The following is a 17,131-nucleotide window of genomic DNA, read 5'->3' as shown; positions in this document are numbered from 1 at the left end:
ATTTCAGTTATTTTGATTTCAACACAAAATTACTAAACCCATTTTCATGAAAATGAAATGGGACCAATCTAAAAGTGTACCCTTTCAAACAATAAAAGAATTATCAAAATTGGTCAATAAATGAGGTAACAGACTTTAAAAAAAAATACGCGTTGAAATTGAGAACCTCCTCCTTTTTTTGAAGTGGGTTTATAAATTACAAAAATATGTATAAGTTTGGCACAGTTTCAATTCGGTATTAATTACGATTGGCCCTAATAAGTAGGATAATTGCCAAAGTATAATTTATCATATACAGTGCACAAAAGATACGGGTGACAACAGGGTGTAAAAATCTAACTAACAGTGAAAACAATGCAGTTTAGTGCACAATTGTTGTATTTTCTGTCATTAAATTTATTTTAAGAATAGTTCTGGTTTATTTTTATTCTCTCCTTTTAATTTTTTTTATAATTACTAAATATAATACAATTTAGTTCTGTTGTTATTATTAGATACAATTGGTGTATTCTAATGATTTTTATAATTACAAAATCAATTGTAGCTATAAAAATTTATGTAAAATGGAAATAATTTAAGTAAAAGTTTCCTGCGTGTTTGTAAAGATAAGTACAAAAAAGTCTAGACACAAAATATTGAAAGCAGTTAGCAAGTGTCGTTTTATTCGTATTTAAGTATATATTTATTTGATTTTCTCTTCACCTGAAAAATTTTTCAATTATCTTTCAAACAAAATATAAATATACTACATATATTACAAAAAAATAATTGATTTTGAGTGTAAGTAAAGAATGTCCGGAATCTCACGGATTTTTTTTAAAGTGTGGTGTGTATGTGAATGGAAAGTGTTTCATGGAATACAGGATGTTCCAAATTGTTATTATAATACTTTTTTTTTTTTTTAATTTCAGTACGGTGATTTGCGAAAAAGCTGCTTCAGCAAAAGCAAAGCGTTTGCATTAGTACGAATACATGAGTGTTATTGTTATTTTAGTGTTATATTATAGACTGTTCCTTTAGAGCATGTATTTACATTTGTTATTTATGTAGAAGATATATTAAGAAAGGCATGCGAAAAAGAATATCGAAATTATAGTTATATGAAAAAACATTATTCGAAACAATCTATAAATTTTTAAAAATATAATGAAAAGCACGAATGAAATCGTGAATATAAGCTGAAGCAAAAATATTTTTCAGAGCCCATTTATGGTAAAAAATATTCGACCATAAATGGACTCAGAATTATCACAATAGTTTAGTAAATTATTTCATTGATTATTTCATACATGCTTTATTTTAAAGTACTTGAATACTGTAATTGTACTTTATTACAAGAGAAATTCAATTCAGGTTTAAGTTTCAGAAATTATTATTACTTATTAAAACATACTAATCATAACTACTGCTTTTAAATATTGCAAGGGTTTCATTATACATTATGTGTAAAAATGTGGTCTCTAACAAAATATTTTTTATATAATGATTTATTTATTTTGCTACGTTGACGTGACGGTGACGTGTGACGTTGTCGCATGGGTTCGTCGACTTTTCGCGGATGATAGCAAAATAAATAAATCATTATATAATCATGATGAACTTCCGCAAAGTAACGCCTGCTTCTATCCAATATTTAGAATATTTTTTATTTCCACGTGCAACGCAGATGGATAGGTATAAATAAATTATTTGTTAATTTTTAATATTTTTTTATTAAATATATTGAATTTTTAAAGCATGTATGAAATATTTTGATCACCCTGTAAGTAAAGAGTGTTATTATTTGCTTAGTATTTGTAAGTATAATTTGACCCTACCTTTGGACCCCGGGTTTTTGTCCGTTCCAGAGGTAGTCTTCGATGTACTTCTTGGGCCCGTCGTCGTGGTCGCCGTCCACGTGGTTCATGAGGGGTTCAGCTTCTACTGACCCTGGAAAAAGGGGAAAATCACTTGGTCATTAATTCCCGCCATCTAGTGCTTAGACAGATGAAAAAATTTTTTTTTTTTTAATATTCTTGACAAGTTAGCCCTTGACTACAATCTCACCTGATGGTAAGTGATGATGCAGTCTAAGGTGGAAGCGGGATAACTTGTTAGGAGGAGGATGAAAATCCACACTCCTTTCGGTTTCTACACGACATCGTACCGGAACGCTAAAGCGCTTGGCGGTACGTCTTTGCCGGTAGGGTGGTAACTAGCCACGGCCAAAGCTTCCCACCAGCCAGATCTGGACCAATTAAGAAAATCTCATTCTGCCCAGCCGGGGATCGAACCCAGGACCTCCGTTTTGAAAATCCACCGCGCATAACACTGCGACACGGAGGCCGTCAAACTGTATGCCTATCGTGTAGTGGAAAAATACTACATTGACGATATACTACACCAGCTGTTTTTGGCAATTGATGCAACTGAAATATTATCTGTTATTTGTGTGTGGGTCTCATAAGAAGGAGTCACACACCGGGCGCCAGAACGAGCTCAACTCAACTAGCCGCGAAGCTGAAGTGGCAATGATCGGGGCACATAGTTCGAAGGTCTGATGGACGTTGGGTTCCCATGGTGCTGGAATGGTGACCCTGCACTAGTAAGCGCAGTGTTGGTAGACCCCCACTAGATGGACTGACGACAATCGAGTCGCAGGGATTCACTGAATGCAGGCAGCTCAGAATCGTGATGTGGAAGTACCTATCAAAGGCCTATGTCCTACACCCTACAGTAACAAGAGTAACAAACTCTTCAGCTTTGTAATATTAGTATTTATACGCTCTCATTTATTTATTACTTCTTTTTTTTTTAATTTTTAACAATATAAGTATAAAATACAAAACATTATTAAAAATTTATAAAAAAAATTCACCCTCCCGCTGCGGGACATTTGAGTGTCCAAGCAACCGGTGGTCAGGGCTCCAGAGTGAGGAACCTCCTCACAATACGCGCCGTCTCAAGAATCACTGCCTTTTGTATCCGACTCTTGATCCAACAGTTAAGCGAAAGCTTCTTAAGGTGTTGGTCGAAGCTAGCGGAACAATAATAGTTGACTCAACATTCCACATGGCGGTAATCTCGTGAGCAAGGTCCAAGTATTTTGATACTTGGACCTTGCTACCTACTTAGTATTAGTATTAGTATAGATTATAAGGCTGAACAGTTTCTTTGTTTGTTTGTTTGTTTGATTAAACGCGCTAATCTCAGGAACTACTGGATTTGATAAATTCTTTCAGTGTTAGATAGCCCATTTATCGAGGAAGGCTATAGGCTATACATATATTATCTCCATATTCCTACGGGAACGGGAACCACGCGGCTGAAACCGCGCGGCGTCAGCTAGTATTAGTATAAGTATAGATAAGTATGATTTTTTTAAAGAGCAACTGTTGAGTTTCTTGCCGGTTTCTTCTCAGCAGAACCTGCCTTCCGAACCAGTGGTAGAATCTTTACAAATAGTCAACTGACGTGTCAAAAGTGCTTGTAAACTGAACCTTCTTGAAATAATTGAATTTTGCATACTCTATGTCCGTCTAAGCAATCTGCTAGAAGAGAATAGAAGAACTATAAGTAAGTATACACAGACAAAGTTTAAGTATTCAAATGGCGTGCCACGTTGTATTCAGTCACCTGACAAACTTCTGCGTTGCTCGTAGCGACTCATTAGAATAACTCGAGCGAAACTTTAGAGAGATTAATTGAGAATTCGCAATGCTTATTCAGTAGTTTACCAACTTGACGGGTGAATTTAAATGAGCAGAGATCTAGGTTCGATACTCGGTTGCGAAAACTTTTGGAACTTCCGATGCTAATAAGTTTTGAATGTCAAATAGCTTATAATTTATCATTGTCAACCCATATTTGGCTCACTGCTGAGCTCGAGTCACCTCTCAGAATGAGTATGAGAATGAGATTAACATCAGGTGAGATTGCTATACTTCGTTTCATATAGGATGGTGCGGGTGACAGTTCGTTTCACTCTTGAAAGTTTGCCGCGATTCACGATAATAGTAATCAGGTATCATGAACGTCATGCATACTATCTGAAAAACACTTTAACTTGTCATCAGTGGCGTGCAGAAGGTTTTAAACTAGGGTAAGCATTATACGTCAAGATTGTACAAAATGGGAAATTCCTTTTCCGATACAGTGAGGACTCCACAGGAGGAGGAGGTAGACAGTGCATGATTGCATGTATGGAGTGCACGCCACTCATAGTCGTTGAATAAAATAAAAACATACTATACAAGAACTTATGTTTTCATGTATGAAACCGCTCTTACTTCTAACTAAAAAAAAAAACTTAAGCTACTGCTTTGTCGAGATTAACCTGATTGTAGTTTGCTTATGAGAGAAAATAATAGCAAAGGTTTCAGGTGGTTTGTTTCCGAGTTTCTTTAACGCCAGATTGAATAAACAGTTATTTAAGCTGCCTTTGAGTAAGAGACATAAACAGAAATACAATAAAGTATAAGAGTAGAAGTAGAGAAAGTAACAATTATTTATTTTACCCAGTTCACTGATTTAGACACTATTATTTATACTTATAATAAATCTGTAGAGAGGTCAAGTCTGTACATGAAATGTATTTCCAAAATAACTATCAGGGGGTGATTAGTGATCAACACTGATGCCAAAAATGTAATCAGTATAATTTTCGTGTCTGTCTGATTGTCTTTCTGTCTGTCTGTCTGCATGTTCGTTATAGAAACAAAAACTAATCGACGGATTTTGACGAAACTTGGTACAATTATTCTTCATACTCCTATGCAGGTTTTAGTATACTTTTCATCACGCTACGATCAATAGGAGCCGAGCAGTGAAGGGAAATGTTGGGAAAACTCGAGAAGTCAGTCATTTTTACAGCAACATTACTGTAAGGGCTGGATTAAAGAGGTCTAAGGACGGACGAAGTCGCGGGCGTCCGCTAGTATTCAATAAAACTTTTCAAAAGACTTTGTTATTTGAATGTTAAATAGAAGCACTTTATGTAGAAGTTTATGACAATGTTCATTTGAAACATTTATGTACAGAAGTTTCATCTCGACAATGGTCAACAAATGAACTTTGTGAACATCTTGGAAGATGCTCCTATTGGAGTGAAACTATCACATCCGTTTTAAACATCCTGTATTTTCTACGTAATAAAGTCGTTTTTATAGTCTGGCAAGTTTCAGTTGCAGTGTTAGATAGCCCATTTATCGAGGAAGGCTATTTATTCCTACGAGAACGGGAACCACGCGGGTGAAACCGCGGCTTCAGCTAGTCCCATATAAAATACCATTCCATATTCACGGTTTCTGTATTCGCGACACATTTAGAGAACGTATCCCCCGCGAATAATGAGCCTTTACTGATAGAAGGTTAGGTTTTTTTTTTATTTTTTTATTCTTTACAAGTTAGCCCTACAATCTCACCTGATGGTAAGTGATGATGCCATCTCAGATGGAAGCGGGCTAGCGGGGAAAATCTCCATCTGCCCAGCTGGGGGTCGAACCCACTACCTCCATTTTGTAAATCCACCACGCATACCACTGCGCCACGGAGGCCGTTCAGGGGTGAAATTACTAGAGATTTTTAGTTTGATAAACTGTGCACATTCAGTATGGCTGTATGTACCTATAAATGAATATCGTTTCCTAAAATACGAGAATCAACTTCGATAAACTCAAGAAAAGTTTCACTATAAGTAATTCAATAGATTTCGTATTCCCTGTATCCGAAATAGAAAATGCCGTAGGGTTTTGCGGAGGCGTGAGGGAAGAGAGACCGGTTTCCCAACACTGGATAGATTTTAGTTGAATATTTAACAAGGGTCGACATTCTTATTCCGTTTTCTTGTCCTATTCTGGAGATCCTTCGGCTAGGAGGCATTGGTGTCAACTGTCACATGAATTAGCACATTTCTTGTACACTAAACACTAAGTGAAGAGCTCAGCGGATGTGACCTCTGCCTCCGATTCCGGAGGGTTCGGTACAAATCCACTCCGGGGCATGCACCTCTCTTTGCAGTTGTATGCATTTTAAGAAATTAAATATCACGTGTCTCAATCGGTGAAGGAAAACATCGTGAACAAACCTGCATACCAGAAAATTTTCTTAATTCTCTGCGTGTGTGAAGTATGCCGATCCGCATTGAGACATGTGGTGGACTAAGGCCTAGCCCCTCTCATTCTGAGCTGTGACTTGGGCTCAATAGTGAACTGAAAATGGGTTGTCAATGATAAATCACTTACGGCCAGTTTCTTCATCGCAAGTAACAGTCAAAGTAACGTCATAAAGCAAAAGTGACGGTCTTATTCCCTGAAGAATAAAGTCTTCTTTACTACTTACTACTTTTACTGTTACTTTAGCTTTACATGAAGAAACTGGTTGTAAGTAGGTATCTATCTATACTTTATATACTTTTCTTTAGCGTTAGGTAACTTTTGGCTTAGCGTTAAAACTCAACCCAAATTCGGCTCACTGCTGAGCTTGAGTGCCCTCTCAGAATGAGAGGGGTTAGGCCTATATTCGGATTGGCAGACTTCACACACGCAGAGAATTAAGAAAATTCGCAGATATGCAGGTTTCCTCAGCTGTTTTTCCTTCACCGATTGAGACACGTGAAATTAAATTTCTTAAAATGCACACAACTGAAAAGTTGGAGGTGCATGCCCCGGACCGGATTCGAACACACACCCTCCGGAATCGGCTCAATACGGATTGGCAGACTTCACACACGCAGAGAATTAAGAAAATTCGCAGATATGCAGGTTCCTCACGCTGTTTTTCCTTCACCGTTTGAGACACGTGATATTTATTTTCTTAAAAGTCTGTTTCCTATTTTGGTATTAACAACTTTTTAAAATAAACAACAAATTCCTTGGCCTAATCCCTCTCATGCTGAGAGGAGACACGAGCTCAGCCGTGAGCCGAATATGGGTTGTCAACGACGAATGATAAGCTATTTGACATTAAAAACTTATTAGCATCGGAAGTTCCACCGACCGAACCGAGTATCGAACCTATCTCTGCTCATTTAAATTCACCCGTCAAGTTGGTAAACAATTGAATAAGCATTGCGAATTCTCAATTAATCTCTCTAAAGTTTCGCTCGAGTTATTCTAATGAGTCGCTACGAGCAACGCAGAAGTTTGTCAGGTGACTGAATACAACGTGGCACGCCATTTGAATTGTTAAACTTTGTCTGTGTATCTATACTAATATTATAAAGAGGAAAACTTTGTTTGTATGTTTGTTTGTTTGTTTGTTTGTTTGATTGTAATGAATAGGCTCAAAAACTACTGGACCGATTTTAAAAATTCTTTCACCATTCGAAAGCTACATTATCCACAAGTAACATAGGCTAAATTTTATTTTGGAAAAAAATAGGGTTTCATTTAGATATTTGGGTTTTTCGGACACAAGGTGTAAAAAAGTCAACCAGAAAAGTAGGATAGGGGTAGGTAGGAGTAGGGAGGGGTAGGGGTAGGATAGGGGTAGTTGAAAGTTCACATCGAGTTTCACGCGGACGAAGTCGCGGGCGTCGGCTAGTACTTAATATAATAGTTCTTCTATTCTCTTCAGGCAGTTTGCCTGAAACATAGACAAACATAGAGTACTATACTAGGTATCTAAAGTTTATCGTGAACGTAAACTACGCGGGCTATGACTAACCTTCGGCTACGGCGGCTTTCTTCAGCGCGCCCATGGAGATGCTCTTCCTGGGCACCGTCTCGTCCTTGGGCCACGCGAACTGGTTCCGGTACTCCGTGCTGACCGTCACCTCGGGCTCCTTCGCTGCTAGCACTTCACCTAGCGCTGTGGTGGCCTGAACGGATGATGGTAATTAGCGATAAGGCCGCCTTTTGCATCCTGCTATCATAATATTGTTTTTTAACCGATTTTAAAAAAGAGGAAGTTCTCAATTCGACGCGTATGTTTTTTTTTAATGTTTGTTACCTCAGAACTTCGTCATTTCTTAACTAATTTGGAAACATTTTTTGTTTGAAAGTGACTCCTAAAGTGACTTGACTCCTAGAGTGGTACCATTATCACCATATCAGGATCTGATGATGGGATCCTGGAGAAATCGAGGGAAACATTCAAAAATTGTAAGGACCATTCCAAGAAATGCAACATTAATAGGGGTAATAATGGCGGATAGATGACGTTTTCAATGCAGTAGTCGATTTGACGTTTGCTGTCAATTGTCATGTCATAGTTGCACTATGGGCGCCATCTTGATATTACTCAAAAACTTGGGTTTTTATTTTATTTATTTCTTTTTATTTAGTTTAATATTATTCTCTTTAATAAATTTTACTAAAATCCTTGTATTTTCTAAATTTTAATGATACGGGGCGCAAGACTGGACCTGAAATTGACCATCTCCGGTGGCAGGGAGGTAGTCTATAGTTAGTAGGTATCCGCTAAGAACGGGTTTTGCGATAGGGCCGGATCAACGAGGTCTAAATCAAAGTCGCGGGCGGTCACTAGTTCTATTTATATTTACCTTTGGCTCCACGGTGTCGGTCCACCGCGGCTGACGAGGGCCTTCCGACTTGCTGCGCCGGCCCGCGCGCTCTGAGTCGTTCCTCTGAGCACTCTATACAGAAAACACACTTTAAGACCATGTTTATGTTTTTAAACTCCAACGAGATTTAAGAGAAATACTGATCAATGATCTTGAAGGACCTTCATATATTTATTTTGGTGAAGCCATCTAGGTATTACCACCACACTAGGTGACCAAACAATAAAAAACCGGTCAAGTGCGTGTCGGGCCACGCGCAGTGTAGGGTTCCGTAGATTATGTTAGCACTTTAATCCCTTATGCAATGCACAAAAATACCGATAACGATACCCCCACACTATAGAATAGACGTAAAAAATTGATCCTGACTTGGCATGTAGGGAAGGAACTACAAAAAACAAATTGAGATTGACCGGGTTCGCTAGTTTACTAGTAGTTTAATAAAAAAATCTGGATAGGTATATTAATATCAGCTAGCTCTTTACTCTTTTTATTCAAATACGTTAAAGTATGAGCAACACAATAATGTTGTTAAATTCAAACAACTTCTTTACTTAACTTTTTTATGACATTAAAATACAGGTATACAAAACATACATGTCATAAGATTTAAATCTATGTATTACATAATAATCAAAGAAAACAACCTAAATGAAGAAGTTAATAAATAATTATTTAATAATATTATATTACCGTTTACGTCATTTACCTATTTACACAATTTTATCATTTAAGCATTTATTTATATATATATATATATATATATATATATATATATATATATATATTTTTTTTTTTTTTAAATTATGCCTTTAGAATACAAAATATAAATCAAACTTTATAAAAATAATAACTTTTTTCCTAGTCGTCTTAATTAAAAAATCCAATACACTGCGTTCGTCACCGCGGCACAGTCGCAACGGTCTTCACCCCACGATCACCCCACGTACTAGGTGCGTAGGTATAGCTCGCGTTTCGACCTTTAGTATGAAGTCCAACTACTGGTTATACTGTGGCCTCACTGACTCTATAGCTCTGTAGCTCTATACCTCAATAGCTCTATAGCTGCAGTAAGTAGTGTGCACTCACCCGGGCGCGCTCGAAGGCGCGGATGTCGTCTGCGGGCGCCGGGTCGAACAGGTCGTTCGTCTTGTACGCCACGCCTGGGTACTTCTTCCGCCGCGGCATCGCCGGTTCTATTGCTCCTGTCAATGAAATTACATTTTAAACTTTATTTTTTAATATTTTGCAAGTCAGCCCTTGACTGCAATCTCATCTGACGGTAAGTGATGATGCAGTCTTAGAAGCGGGCTAAGTTGTCAGGAGCAGGATGAAAATCCACACCCTTTCGGTTTTTAAATGACGCCTTTGCTTAGGGTGGTAAGTAGCCACGGCCAATTCCTCCCATCAGCCAGACCTGACCAATTAAGAAATCTCAATCAGCCCACCAGGGACTCCACTGCGCACACCACTGCGCCACGGAGGTCGTCATATTAAATAAAAATATTTAAATTTAAACGTCAGTAAGCACCATACCCCTTCTATAACGAGGCAGCCCGAGGTCTGGGTCTAATAAATATACTGATAATGATTTATATAAATAATAAAAAAAAAAACTATAATTTGACTACTTGGAACTTTCATTGATAATTAATAATTATTGCTAAAAACAGCATTTTGAGTAGCTCTGATCTACTCATTACTATTCCAAGTATTATTTAAGTAAATTAATATTTTGAATTTTAATTGTACAATATATAACTTAAATTAACTATACTAATAACTAAAATAACAAATCGTGCCCACGCGGAATGGTGGCAAGAATACTGGCTCTATTTTGGCACTTGATATCCAGACTGATCCTTGGCGCAAAAACTGAGCTAGTCCTACTGTGCAGGCTATGTTTATAAACATAAATTAAAAGATTAAAAGTAATTTTAAACCATGTTTATAAATACGGCCGAGTGTCAATCACATAAATACAATTACATTTCACATTTAACATTTGGGGTTCTATTTTAATCATTGTTTAAGTTAACTTTTCCTTGGTAATATCTTTACGTACGACACTTAAAAGCCTTAATGTAAGCTGTGATCTCATTTTAGTCATTTGCATGTTAATTTTATCGCTCTGCCGTCTATTTTGAGCAAATGAGCGCAGTCGGTGGTGGGTATAACAAACCCCTGTTTGTCTGTCACACTGAAATTGTGAACCTTTTTGTGACGTCATAGTTATGACACTTATGATTATTTTACGTTTGATTAATAAATTTATTTTTGGACGAAGCTCTTTTTTATGTGGATTTCAGTAGTGATCTTGCATAAATGGTCAAGTGACGCAAAAGATACAATCTCAGAGTACCAGGATGACAGAAAGTGTTTGGAGGTTTCAGACATATACCTACTCGTATTTTCTCGAAATAAATTTGAATGACTATGGAAAAGTAAGGCTGGATTTGTGCTGCGATACTCAAGTTTGCATGCCCACGCCGCCCATCGCACGGGGTAAAGCTGCACCAAATGCTGCGGTGTTACCCCGTGCGATGGGCAGCGTGGAGGGCGGCATGGGCGCGGGCTGCCTGACCACGCCCTGCTGCTGCTCTTTGTGCTCGTTGCCATCGGTATGTGCTGCGGTACTCGGAGTGTAAATGCAACAAATGCTGCGGTGTTACCCCGTGCGATGGGCAGCGCGGAGGGCGGCGTGGGCGCGGGCTGCCTGACCACGCCCTGCTGCTGCTCTTTGTGCTCGTGCCATCGGTATGTGCTGCGGTACTCGGAGTGTAAATGCAACAAATGCTGCGGTGTTACCCCGTGCGATGGGCAGCGCGGAGGGCGGCGTGGGTGCGGGCTGCCTGACCACGCCCTGCTGCTGCTCTTTGTGCTCGTGCCATCGGTATGTGCTGCGGTACTCGGAGTGTAAATGCAACAAATGCTGCGGTGTTACCCCGTGCGATGGGCAGCGCGGAGGGCGGCGTGGGCGCGGGCTGCCTGACCACGCCCTACTGCTGCTCTTTGTGCTCGTGCCATCGGTATGTGCTGCGGTACTCGGAGTGTAAATGCAACAAATGCTGCGGTGTTACCCCGTGCGATGGGCAGCGCGGAGGGCGGCATGGGCGCGGGCTGCCTGACCACGCCCTGCTGCTGCTCTTTGTGCTCGTGCCATCGGTATGTGCTGCGGTACTCGGAGTGTAAATGCAACAAATGCTGCGGTGTTACCCCGTGCGATGGGCAGCGCGGAGGGCGGCGTGGGCGCGGGCTGCCTGACCACGCCCTGCTGCTGCTCTTTGTGCTCGTGCCATCGGTATGTGCTGCGGTACTCGGAGTGCAGCTGCAACAAACAAGAAACAAAGTGTCAGGGATTTTTTTTCAGCATCTAATTAAAATCCGATCCGAATTCGAGCATTTTCGAGACACTAGAAAATCAGTTTGGATCGCGCCGCGTTGCAAGAACCAGCTCATGACTAAGGGCCCCATGAAGGTTCGAAACTAGTCGGGCATACTCCGACGCATCACGTGAGTTTTAGCCTTGCTTCATAATCAATTAATGTGAATAATACTCACGATAGTTTAAATTCTAAAACACTATACCATAATTTCGGTCTTCAAACACTAGTAGAGGATTCAATGGTGGGATTTTTGAATTTATTTACGTGGCAGATAGCTTATCGTGTTAAAATAGGGTACCTTAGTTTAGTTATGGTGCGTGAGTCTTAAAAAAACAGCCTAGAGTTGTGAATGAAGACAATGAATCCATTAGAAACAAATAAGACATTGCAAAATCGTAACTTGCTAATTGACTTAAGTGGAACAAACACCAATGTCGAAACATAAACGTGAAAGTATCACAGTTGAAATTTCAGCCTAGATATAAGATACCGTATTTTAATTTTAAACTTTGGCAGGTGAAGCCGAAATTGATATTAATGATTGACGGTAAGGAGAGAATTCAATTATGATTTTTACAATCAAATTGTAACATGAGACTTGGTTTTAGGGTTCCGTAACAAAAAGAAAAATTCGTTAAACCTTACAAGAATCGCTGTATTTATCAGATTTACTCGTAGGTAGGTATACTGAATATAGTTTTCCAACGGGTAAGTTAAGTTCCGTGATAGCCTAGTTTATAGGATATAACCTCTGCCTCTGATTCCGGAGGATGTGGGTTCAAATCCGGTCCGGGACATGCACCTTCAACTTTTCAGTTGTGTGCATTTTAAGAAAGTAATATCACGTGTCTCAAACGGTACAGAAATAACATCGCGAGGTAACCTGCATACTAGAGAATTTTCACAATTCTCTGCGTGTGTGAAGTCTACCAATCCGTATTGGGCCAGCGTGGTGGAACTATTGGCCTAACCTCTCTCATTATGAGAGAAGACTCGAGCTCAGCAGTGAGCCGACTATGGGTTGATAATGATGATGATGATGATGAAGTTAAGCTCTTCCCTGTGGACAATTTTTTTTTTTGTTAAAATAATGTTCTGAGTTTTAATAGATGCTAATAGTAATGTTACTTAATTTATAAGTAAGTATATAAATATAAATATATTTCAATCCAATCGTGTAACTTAATCTTCATTTTTCTCAGACTTTCCTAATGGCCCAATTTAAGGCCCCGTCTTCCTGGAGCTTAGACCAACAATATTCCTCCAATGCCTATCCCAATTACAATTTTGCAGGTTACGCGTAAAAATAAATTACAAACAGGATATAGCTTTTAAAAAATAAAAAAAAGTAGGGCGACAAGGATAAACGTATAAAAATCCAGGACAACAAACGCTAGCCGTCGGATAAAATGTGAAATATGTCGCACAAGTTATCACGACACTGCATTGCGCCAATGTGGCCCACTTTGGAACACATTTACATAATATACAGCGCGTCTTGGCAAATAAAACTCCGCCAAATGAACTTAATTATTACGTCAACTTGCGTACTACGGAATGCTTTTGACTTGTAGTGCCTTTTTTGACCCGGTGGCCAAAACAGGAACAAATGTTCCAGCGGTCGCCATTCTACAAAACACTAGCCAACGCTCCGCGGTTATTGATTTATTTTATTTTATTTATTTAAATATAAATATACATTTTTAATATTTCTTATTTAAACTTAACAGTATGACATAAACTCGATTGAGTTTTTCCGCACACCGGCAATTGTCTTCAGCACTCGGAGTTCGCAATCAGTAAACAACTTAAATAACAACAGCATACAAAACACACATAAAATATAATACACCTCATACGGTTCCACCCGCGTAGTTCCGTTCTTGAGACAATGCGGGGAAAAAGGATAAAAAATAACCTTTGACACCCACAAATAACGCATTTTTCGGCTTAGTAGATTTCGATGTTATTGCCTACAATACCACAAACTGTCCCTTTTTTAAATATTAGTATAGAAGATTATACTAAAAGCGTGACGAAAACGATATCCTCACTGGGCTAGATAGGTTTGTGCCACTATACTAGACGACAGTCCAGAGACACTCAGTGGACGATGGAGCGAGCTATGCTCGTAGGTTCTGCGTTATCGAATCCGATGAGAAGACTCGCTGAAGAACCAAAGTAACTGACATAGTTCAGCAAGTTACAAGTGGCAACAGAGCACAAAGATCGAAGAGCGGATAGATATTAGTGTCCCAAGGCGATTCCACACCAGAAAACGCACGATGCCTACTAGGTGGACCGTAATCGTAGGGAGCCGCTGGATGTTGGCGGCTCGAGACCGTGGTGTTTGGAATTATAATAGAGGATACATATAATAGGCCATACAAGAGGCCTATGTCTAGCAGTGGACGTCCATCAGTTGATAATGATGATGATGATGAGACGACTAATAGTAAGAGATCCTAACTAAACTAAAAGAGTTCCTAACCTAACTAAACATATCTAGTAGTAGTCTTCAAGGTGATGCATTCATTTATCCGGTCTCTAACCAAGTCCTGTTCATCATCATCATCATTATCAACACATATTCGGCTCACTGCTGAGCTTAAGTCTCCCCTCAGAATGACAGAGGTTAGGTCAATAGTCCACCACGCTGGCCAAATGCGAATTAGCAATTTGGTTCATATAACTTAAATGTTGTCGAGTTTACTACATAACAACAAAACCCATTTGAAAAAAATAGCTTTTTTCAGTTGGGACTTTTGCTTGGTTAATTTAATTAAAAAAAAATCTACTCTCTTCCAAAACAGTCCATACTTTTTAATCTAGCCAAAAAACAGTCATTGTCCCCTGAGCAGGTCAATCGACTGATTGGCAATGTTGCAATTTGGCCACAAACTTCGATGGGAGTACTAAATGAACTATGCCGTTGTTTTTAACAAAAAATTCGTTGGCCACTGCAGACAAAAAGTAATGAATTATTACGGTTTGTTGTATTTAAAATTAGTTTTCTATATTTTAAAGTTTATTGGTTATAATATTATTGTTTTTTTGGATTCCCTAGTAGAAATCACTTAATTTGGCTACCTTTTTGTATGTTCTTGTTTTTTTATTTATTTATTTTTATAATTTTTTTGTCATGTACTAAAAATATATCATGTTCCTTCTTTGCGTGCTGCTACTGAAGGGATTTGGTTGAAATTTGGAATGGAAGAGTTTACTCTGGATTAACACATAGACATTTTCATCCCTAAAACAAAAAATATAATAAAGTGATGTGATGTGTCAAAATCTAGATCATAACCGAATTTCAAAATTTATTAATCAAAAGGAAACTACGTTATTTGTGAGTGTCAAATGGTATATTATTCCCATATTCGCACGGGAATTGGAACTACGCGGGTGAAACGGGCCTTTGCTGTCCAACATAAAAACCGTGTTCCTAAAATGTCCTACGAATTGTTACTCTGTAATAGCGGATGATTTTCCTAACATAAAATAGGCCATCTGTTCCATCAACGATTACTATAAAAAACACTATTTCAGTTACAGAGTATCTGTTAGTGCAACAATTACTTATACGATAACCACGTGGCCGCTATAAACATCGCGCGTCGCAGCGCGTAAATTATTCCATACGGCAACTACGAAGATAGGGTGACCATGTATTTAGGCTAACAGACAGACGGTCCTGAAAAAAAAAATTGCGGTACTCATATCAAATTTAATTTAAACAAAATAAATATGGGCATATTTTATATATTTAAGTTCCTTATTGTATTCTTTCTAATTTAAATATTTAAAAAAATCAATATTAATTACATATAGTTGGTACATATTATAAGGGTCCTATATTATATCGATAATAATGAATAAGAGTTAAGGATTCCATAGAAAACTTTATTTAATAATTACGTATTTTAAAATTTTTCCAAACGTTAAAAATGCTATCATTCATTTCGTGATGTCACAATGTTACTTTATGTCACTAAAGGAAAGTCGAACTAAATAATAACTAACAATTTTGTCAAACTCTGAATCGTTTGGTTATGGTTTAGTATTTACGGGCGTAACGTCATGAAAGTTTATATAGTTTGATTGCCTTGAATGTCGAAAAATGCTTTTTCTTATAAGGATTCCGTTTTTCATTTTTAAATACGAAACACACAGATTAAAGAATAACGGAACACGACGGTGTCGTAGCTGCTTCAAAAAAAAAAAAAAATCTAAAAAGAACATACATTCTCGAGTCAGTACGCCACGAAGCGTCGCATCGGTAATTTTCAATATTATTCAAGAAAATTTGCGACTTATGTTTTTAAATAATTTAAAAACACAAAAGCTAAAAAAACAAGATGGAGTATATTTTTATTGGTAATTATTGATTTTTATATGAATTAACGTAATTGTTATTAGTGTTAAAATTTTTAAATGCAATTAATTATGAAAAAAGTTTGTATATGCGGATGTCAAGGAGACGCGTCACCTTTTTTTATGGGTTTCACCGGCTTCACCACGCTGCTTGTAAAGACTTAAGATCATCTTTATTCTGTGACGGAACCCTAAAAATTGTCAAATACCCAATTAAACAAAATCCTTGGACCCAGAGTGTCCTACATAATGGCCACCCTCGCCGTCCGATGTATTGCAAGTCAATTAAAACCGAGCACGTTCTGGCACGTTGCTCTGATAACCGACTTTCGTGAAATTGTCGCCGTCTGCGCCGACGCGAGCTGCTCAATTTAACAGCTTGCCTACCTGCAGTTTACCTAACTGCCTGCAATGTCTACAAATATATCTGCTTCAGTTTTTCATACATATTTTTGAGGTGAAACATCTCTACGGACTTTGTGAGTAAGTTGGATAAAGCGTTACAAAAAGGCGAACGGTCGTTGAGAGCTAAAGAAGAGTTTAAGAGTGTGCAATATGTAATTTGGTGGTTACAAATGGTTTTGGTTCTCAGATTCTGGAAAAGTTAGGAGCCTGATATTTGGGTAAATGATATTTCAAAGTGTTAGCTTCGTTATGACTATACAAAATACACAATTTGTAAAACTTTTCTCGATAGTTTATTTTTGCTCACATTTTGCTTTCAATCTCAGGAAAAGCACACTTATTTTCTTAAATTTTTGTTTTGTATAGAAAATTAGGTATATATCTTAAACATGGCCATTTTGTTTTTCGTTATGTTGTTTAATTTACTTGCAATTAGATAAAAATGGGTTTGGCGCTCACGTCA

The 17,131-nt window shown here is 38.0% G+C and overlaps 1 protein-coding gene across 1 annotated transcript in view; it reads right to left on the bottom strand.

Moving 5' to 3' along the window:
- LOC112056479 (uncharacterized) overlaps positions 1 to 17,131 on the bottom strand; it is an 88,745-nt gene that overhangs the window by 25,930 nt on the left and 45,684 nt on the right. The window contains exons 3-7 of the mRNA XM_052889292.1: positions 11,720 to 11,831; positions 9,593 to 9,708; positions 8,483 to 8,575; positions 7,645 to 7,798; positions 1,818 to 1,929 (exon numbers count right to left, since the gene is read on the bottom strand). Of these exons, the coding sequence (XP_052745252.1) occupies positions 1,818 to 1,929; positions 7,645 to 7,798; positions 8,483 to 8,575; positions 9,593 to 9,708; positions 11,720 to 11,831 (587 nt within the window). The remainder of the gene's footprint in view (positions 1 to 1,817; positions 1,930 to 7,644; positions 7,799 to 8,482; positions 8,576 to 9,592; positions 9,709 to 11,719; positions 11,832 to 17,131) is intronic.

Source organism: Bicyclus anynana, chromosome 25 (genome assembly GCF_947172395.1).
Source record: "Bicyclus anynana chromosome 25, ilBicAnyn1.1, whole genome shotgun sequence".
NCBI lineage: Eukaryota > Metazoa > Arthropoda > Insecta > Lepidoptera > Nymphalidae > Bicyclus > Bicyclus anynana.
The sequence above is the reverse complement of the archived record's forward strand: the minus strand, read 5'-3'. Positions and strand labels throughout refer to the sequence as shown.